We start from the raw sequence: 8,716 nt of genomic DNA, 5'->3' as shown, positions 1-8,716 counted from the left end.
TCGCTTTTTGCTTTTCTTGTCAAAATCTGTGTGTACGTTACTTTGTTAATTTTGGAAAGAATTTTATTTAAATTTGAAATTTTTAGATAGTTCTGAAAATAAATGTGTCCGTTGATGAGTAGATTTTATTTGGATTTGTATTAATTTAATAATTAATGAATATTTATTAAATTAATTTATAAAACTCATAATAATGTGAATTTAATATTATTTATGTAAATTATAAATAAATATTTATATATTTTTTTATCTTTAAGTGTCGCATTTACCTAACATTATAAATATCGTTATATTTGTATAATTTTTGTATAAATTTTTTACAAGATATTAATGAAAGTATTTTTTAATTTTTTTCTTAATTTGTATAATATTTTGATATAATAATTAATATTCAAATATCAACTACACCCTAACAGAGGTAATATAAAATTTTAGTTTTTTTAAAAAATAATATTGTATACATTAATTTAGCCCTTTGTTTTCAAACTATATCTAACATTTTATAAGAGTAGAAATTCCATTTTTATTTGAAATTGATCAAAAAAATGTCCAAAAACCCTTGTGAATTGGTTTCGAAAGCATTCCGCCAGTTATTTAAGAGTTTTATTAAAATATAGTTATTAAAATAATTAAATATATATTTTTAAAAAAAATTTATTCAATATATTATATTATAAATTAAATATATTATTTTTAAATTAACTTCTAATTCAAGAAGCAAAAGAGTTAATTTGGTGCAATATTGCATAGTGGTGGCACTGTTTGAAAAAACTACTCAATCTTACGATAAGTATGTGTCAAAAATTGTCTAATAGGGTTTGGTTTGACACCAAAATTGCACATTCACAGTATTTTCAAAGTAGGTTTGAAAAATTCTCTAAGGGATGGCGAGAATACACTAGTGACGGTACGATCATAAATTCAAAATATGATATTCTTTTTTGTTTGGAGTTTACTTAGTACATACTTTTCAGGTAGATAGCTATTGCGAATTTTCACGTTAAAAAAAAAATATAAAAAAAAATGATTGTGATTTCTATGTTATAAAAAAAAAAAAAAAATTTAAAAAACTGAAAGCCAAAGGAAAGATTCCGTCCCGCATATGCAAAGAAAAACATGTTTATTACCTAATACAAAATATATTCCGCAAAAAAATGAAATAAAAATAATATATTATATATGAATATATATATATATATATATATAGATAGAGGAATATACCTACTAAAATTTTCCAAAAGCAAATGGACTGACATGAAATATACCCATCCAATGGAGCTTTGGTTCTATTTTTTCGTTAAATACAAAATGGAATAAAAAAAATCAACCACAAAATATAAGAATCTTTAGTTGCGTTTTCTTTAATCAGAATTCTTTTATTTTCATAGATTTGTCAAGGACATCAAGAGTTATCCGAGTTTCATATGAATGAGAGGATAGTAATTTAATTTATTACCTGTATAGTTTTTGTAGAATTTGATTATGTTGAGCAGACGGGATCATATGTCCCGGACAGAACCTTGTCTTACTGTTCCAAACACACAGTATGTACACATATACTTGTGTATATATATAGATACACACACTATGACTTTATATATATATACACGTGTGTGTGTGTATATATAGATACACACACTATGTATATGAAGATATGGGAACAGAGTTATGTAACTTTAGAGTATTTTGTAATGGTTTCATTTACTGTAGTAATACATTCTTAACAAATTTTTATTTCAAATATTTTTCGAATTTTTTTTAATATAATACCATAATATCTTTGACTTTATAGGTAAAAATATTATTGGAACATCATTCACATGAAATTTATTGATTTTTTTCAATGAGGTAAAAATTCGCAAAAACTGTTATTTTGTGTGTACTTTGGATAAACTACTTTCGACCAAACCTAATTGCATACAAATTAAGTTATGTATGACAAACAAGACTTAAAAGCGCAGAAAAATTAACTCATAAAAAAAAAATTAAAATACTATTTAATTTAAAATTTAAATTATCACCTCAACCTCAAATCAAAACCAAACAAACCCAAAATGTTTAGTTGCAGAACTATTTTATGAAAACATAAAGGTAACTAAAAGCATTACAATGGCATTCTGATTTATTACCAAATAACTATAAAACAAAATATTGGAATAATTTGGTGGTGTAAAGATAACTCTTAGCCGTGAAGTTATGAGTGTTTATTATGCATAAATTGAACTAATAACAAAATAATACTCCATCTAATCTTGTTGTGTTGGGCACGAAATTTAATTTTTATTTGTCTTTATGAATATATTAGTATAAAAAACAGTGGCAATTATGTAAAAATAATAAAAAAAAATACAGATAGTTTTACAGTAATATGATTATTTATGAAAATGAAACTAATATTTTAAAAAGGATAAAAATAGTAAATAAAACTATTGTATCACGACGATAAATAATAATAATAAAATAATTTTAACGGAGTGAGGAATTAATAAATTATAGTCATCCATCCCAACCAAACTAAGGGTATATACAACAAAACTGAACTTAACAAAGTTCCCACATTATTAATTCACAGTTACGAAGGTAAAAAGGGAATGCAAAGGAGATGCATGCATACGTATATTCAGTACAATTAATACACAGCAAAAACCATCAACACAGCATAAATACACACATACATACAATGCATATATATATATATATATCACAGATGATGCCAACATATGCTAATTAACTAACAGTCAACGGGAAGAGCCATACCTGACAAAATAGACATCTCCCTACCCGGCCCGGGCCATCGCTGTTGCCGCCGTCATCGCCGGAAGTCCTTAAGGAAATGAAGAAACAGGTTACAGAGTTACAAGCACAGGCGGATTCGCTGCTTCTCCGTCTTCACAGCAGTTTTCGCATTGGAAATGGCCGAGCCTTGCTTTGAAAAGCATCTTTTGTATGGCATGAATCCCGACCGCGCCGAGATTCTCTTGTTCAACTTGTGAGACGAAAATGGCAAAAATGGCACTTCTTCCATACCTTTCCGATCAAACATTAGGAGGGTATTATTCGAGTCTTTCGAAGATCCCTCTTTCATCTCCTCACTTTCCTCTGTGTTCGCCTTTTTCGACAGCCGAGCTTTCACTGGGGTTGGACTATGCACGTCCGAAGCATTGCTGCAACGCGACAGCCATGGGTATGGAAGCATATGAGCACTCATCGTGTTTGACTCATCGTCGTGTGCCATTTGTGCGCACAAAAAGTTGCTCTTCATGACTCCGTCAGGAAAGGCTTTCCACGAATAATTACAAGGGCTTGTAGAAAACAAACAAGTTGCTTCGTTCCAATTGAGCGATTCGGATTTGCACTTTTCCACATTCAAATCCGATGGTTTGTTAGGATCCACGACTAATAATGTTTTTCCAAACAGCTTTAAGCTATGGGTGGTGAATTCAGTTGGATTTGTATCACAACTACTGTTAGTCGACGAAAGCTCCACTCCCTGTCAATAAAAAAGAAATCATGGCTGATTAGCTGAGAGGATGAGTTGCATCGTAGCAAACACATCACAAGAATGCTAAAAATATATAAAGTTCGTACCAGGGGAACAGGAGCGGGAGCTTCTTCATCAGGGCTCAATTTCTGATCATCATGATTGGGCGGAGAAGATATAACATCTTCTAAAAGACACTTGGGCAGCATCTCTGTACTCGATGCATTGCCGGGATCGGGCACTAGAGCGGATGTAGCAGATGAAGGGCTGCCATTAAGCATAGTGGAGTCAGGCCCGAGTGATGAATCTGACCCAACTGCAGATAAGACAGATTTAGGAGATTGGTTTTCCCGTTCCGAGGTGTTTGGTGATGCAGAAAACAGAGGCTTCTCAGGTATTATGATCATTGTTTTGACAGGAGAAACCAGCTTGCGTGGATATGGATGCACAGGTTTCCTCTTAGGCCGAGGAGGAGGAATTTCTATTGGCTTCACGGAACTTGCTTCACAGGTATTTGATTCACGAGCAACCTAACCCACAAAATGATACTCAAGCATTGTCATAATCACTACGACTTTTTCAAGAACAGAATTTGCACGCCTCGGTGTCATAGAGAATATGACTTACTCGAAAAGGCGGCATATAGATATAAGGGCAGATAATGGTATTGATTTATGAGCACTAAAACCTTGGAGAAAAACTTTTGAGCATGGCTTCTAATTTGGACTGCAGTCTTTGTTCCCACATGCTCTGAAAAACAGGGAGGAAATAAAATCAATCTCAGATGGAAAAACAAGATATGAAACATGCGGCCATAAATGACTCAGCTATAAACAACCACCTTCAATTTTTCTCCATGCTCGGCCATGAAGTTTCAAAGCCTCAATAAACTTTCTGTGTTCTTCCTCAGTCCATCTTTCTCTTTGTTTGGTAATGGTATACGGTTTCCTTGCCTGCACAGATATGAAAAATGAAATGTAAACAAAGATACATTGAATATTTACATCTACATAAAAACAAGTCCGGTGCGTATGTATACCTTTGGAGTGAAGTCATCATCCCCGGAATTCAACTGCTCTTTCAATTCGATAGCCTTCGTAGTAGGGGAACCCAAGTCTAACAAAAATTTGTCTCCTGTAGGTGAGGAAATGTTGGATCCATTGCATCCATTATGCTCCTGTAGGAAAACAACCAACGCAAAGAAGCATTGAAAACACTTCTGTCTTGCAAGGTTCAATTGCATACTATAAGATAAGAACAACTAAAACTTTCTAATCAAGACAAGAACACCAGGCCACACACTTTTTCTTTTCCTTTTTAAACACTAGATCACAGTAGGAGTGAAGTTGGCTGTAAAATCCCAAAGCTTATACATTCATGCTTAGTATATTGCGCAATATGAATGTGATCAATTATATACATCAAACATGGAGCTCAACCTTATAATCCATCTTTTAAAATCCTAACAGGAAAGGGTTCATATGCATTTCAAAATACATAAAAATTGAAGGGGTAGGTAAAATTAATTACTCGAAGGAATTGTTAATTTTGCTACCATGTAAATACTCAAATATTAGTTAGATAAAATCTAAGCAAAATTTGGCTACCCCTAAACTAAGTTCAGAACAATCATCATCAAACCAACATTCAAACCCGAGGTTTCAAGTTTCAACACGTTAATGCACTCTCGAGGAGCAGAGAAAATTAGCATGAACACAAAAGGCAAATCCACAGGCATTTTGAACAACCTGAAAGCCAAGTCAAAAGCAATAAAGCTCACCACAGCCATAGTAGCAGACACAATCAATATCACCAAATCCTCTTTCCGAGCAATTCCTAAATTTCCTCGGCTGATTCGATACACTTAATCTCCAGAAAGAAAGGCTTTTATATAACAAACGACTTTTTACAATACCAAGAAGGGACCACTTCCTGATTCAGAAACAAACAAACTTCCATATCCGATATATCTTTCTTCTCCATCGAAATTACAAAACGACAAGAGAAGCTCAAAATTTCATGCTCCTCACTGAACCAAGCCTCACGAAAGGGCGAAAACACTGCCTGTTTCCACACAAAAACCACCTGATTTACCGAAAAAAAGCGCCAACAGTGGAGCTCCAGCAGCAGCTACGCTTCAACACACCAAATATAGAAATTTCTGAACATCGAAACTTTCACAAACCAAAAGCAGAGTCTGAAAAAAATCAGGTGCAAAAAAGGCACAGCGTCCTAGAATCCTTATCTGTAACCCAAACCACCAAAACGAACCAAAATTCCGGGAAGAAACAATCCAGCAACGGATGAACAAGACGCGATTCCGACCCAAAACACCACGCCGGAAGACGATCAAAAAGAGGAATTGCGAAAACGAGAGAGAAAAGTGGAGAGAGCAAAAGAACAAAAAAGCTTTTTGTGAGTTAGTTCTATGAAGAGGGGATGGAGGAGATTAGAGGAGGGGTGTACGGTCGCCACCTCATGAGGGGTCAAAGTGAAAATAAGAGAATTTTGGAGGAGGTGGGTGTAAATGTAGAACGATCGAGAAATCCGTGGAATCTTGTGGCTGGAATTGAAAGAGAGGCAAAGACACGTGGCGGGGTTAGTGTCCATTGCGGGATAGCGTCGCTTTTTAGTCCAGGCCAATCCCACGCGCGATCAGAAGAACACTAATCGCCACGCACTGACCGCCACGTGTCAAGATTTTAGTGGACAGATGATATTTAGTACAATTGGGTTGGGTTGTTGTTGACCATTTCAGGCCTCGCCAATTCAATTTATTTCTTACTAAATAATCTATGTATGATACATCGTGCAACGGTAAGAACGTCGGAGTTGGTTCATCTAGCGTTTTAAATATACATTTTTTTATTTTTAAATACTATTTAAAATATACATTCCATTCCAGCTAATTTATCTCATTTAACTTAAATACAGATTTTTAATTATTATGTAATTAATAAATAATTAAAAAATATATAAGTAATTTTTTTTATAAATTATAAATTTTAAAATATAATTATATTTATTAAAAAAAATTATGTGAAAAAAAAATTAAAATCATAGTTTCTAAAATTCATCTAACTTCAAATAAACTATATATATATATATTTTTATAAATTAAAAATATCTAAAAAAATTGAGCCCATTACCCATCAAACTCACACTACCTTCTCATAATTTGTTACTGTGATGATAATAATAATTTATATGTAAAAATGGGTCTTACGGATATTATTTTGTGCAGGATAATTAAATATTGGTTATTTATGTCTATAATTTTATTACATATATATATATAATATATTTAAAATGAAAAATTGAATAAATATATTTTGATGAAAGGACAAGACACTAGCTAAGATCTTATTTGGGCCATCCTTTATATTCGATGTTATCTACAATTAGATTGAATGAATAATGCTACCTTTGTACTCCCTCCGTCCCAAATAATTTGTTCCTATTTTTTATTTTCGTTTCTCCTATATAACTTGTCATTTTTATTTTTAGAAATATAATTATGCATTTTAATCGCATTTTAAATTTTAAATTTTCTTAATTTTAATTAAACTATTTACTTATCTTAATTTTAATCTATAATTATTTTTACTAAATAATAATTATTTTTACTAATACACTTCTTATTACTTACTAATTATACTTTACCTAAATTTTCGTGTCGACGGTAATACACTCATATTACATGGGACGGAGGGAATAATATATTTGAACTTATTTTTGTATTATTTAATTATAATAAAATGTATTGTATGATATGTGAAACATACAGAAATAATAATATGATTATAATTAAATTATAAATTCGACAACAATCTAAAATTAAATTTTAACTTAAATTCATATATTTATATATTAATGGAGTATATTTTTTAGTTAATATGATCAATCATCATTTTTTTGTATAAGTTTTTCTCCATAGTCGTTAACAATAAAATTATAATTAAAAAATATTTTATTTTTATTTTTAATATTTGTAGTAATTAATTATTTGCATTTTCTTCTAATATTTAGAATAAAAATATAAGTAAAACTTATAGAAAAAATTTCATAAAAAAAAAACAACTACTAAAATAGTAACATATAAATATATTAGATTATATAATTATTTTACATATATATTTTTAAAAATATTATTTAAACAAAAATTCAAATCAACAATTCATTTTAAATTAATTTCATATTACAACCAAACAAGTGTTTTTTTTTCATACATTTATAGATTTCTATAAAAATATATTTATTTATATATATATATAAAGTATTATTTTAAAAATTAATTTTATTTAAAAATCTATATAAATCAAAATAGAAAAAGAATACTACCTAATCACAATTATTATTGTTACTCACTCCGTTCCATAACAAATCATCAATTTTTCCATTTTAGTACGTTCCATAACAAAGTATCTATTTCCTCTTTTAGTAACTGTACTATTTATCTAACATTACAAATACCCTTACAACTTACAGTATATTACACAAATGTCATTACCTTTGTATCACACATACTAATAAAATTATTTTGATCATTTCTATTTTATTCCTACTATATTCTAATATAATACTAATATTTCTAAAATTACGTGCAAAAAGCAGATGGATACTTATTTCTGGGACGGATGGAGTATTACTTATTATTTATTGAATTTGTATCAATTTCACATGTGATTCCATCAAAGTATGATCCATATTACAAAAAGAAGATAGCGTTGAAAAGATGATGAAAATATCTAAAGCCACTTAGACTGATCAACCCAAAATATAAAGAGTCATATGAATTCAATAGCAAACAAAATACGTAGATAAATAAATAAAATTAGGCTCCAAATAAATAAAATATTTGACTTTGACTTATGATTTTTTTATTTTTATTTTTCTTTTCAATTACTACACAATAAAATAAAATTTCTAAGTCAATGAAATTTATAAACAAAAATACTATATTCATTAAAATACTATAAATACTATGTTCAATTTATAGATATATATATATATTTTAGAATATGAAATTGAAATTCTCTATTTCAATACTAAGAATACGCATAAATTTATAATGATACACAAATCGTCTAAAATAAGACAAGAATCCTATAAATATCTTAAATAAGATAACTATCATAAATATAATATATTGCTTTTAAATTTATTTTAACTATATATATATAAAAATTTACGTTATTAACCCACTTATATATTCTTAAAAATATTTCTATTCCA

The 8,716-nt window shown here is 29.8% G+C and overlaps 1 protein-coding gene across 1 annotated transcript; it reads right to left on the bottom strand.

The window, feature by feature from the left end:
* Positions 1-2,523: 2,523 nt before the first annotated feature.
* On the bottom strand, positions 2,524-5,933 carry LOC127262551 (protein REVEILLE 1-like). The gene is made up of 6 exons (XM_051291283.1): positions 5,262-5,933; positions 4,521-4,658; positions 4,323-4,434; positions 4,170-4,231; positions 3,589-4,011; positions 2,524-3,490 (listed from the first exon to the last, which is right to left on the bottom strand). The coding sequence occupies exons 1-6, from the start codon at positions 5,268-5,270 to the stop codon at positions 2,855-2,857; spliced, it is 1,380 nt and encodes a 459-aa protein (XP_051147240.1). The 5' UTR covers positions 5,271-5,933; the 3' UTR covers positions 2,524-2,854.
* Between the last annotated feature and the right edge of the window lie 2,783 nt (positions 5,934-8,716).

Source organism: Andrographis paniculata, unplaced genomic scaffold (assembly GCF_009805555.1).
Source record: "Andrographis paniculata isolate CXL003 unplaced genomic scaffold, ASM980555v1 Contig65END, whole genome shotgun sequence".
In the NCBI taxonomy this organism is placed as follows: domain Eukaryota; kingdom Viridiplantae; phylum Streptophyta; class Magnoliopsida; order Lamiales; family Acanthaceae; genus Andrographis; species Andrographis paniculata.
Note: the sequence above shows the minus strand (reverse complement) of the source record. Positions and strands in the feature narration are given on the sequence as shown.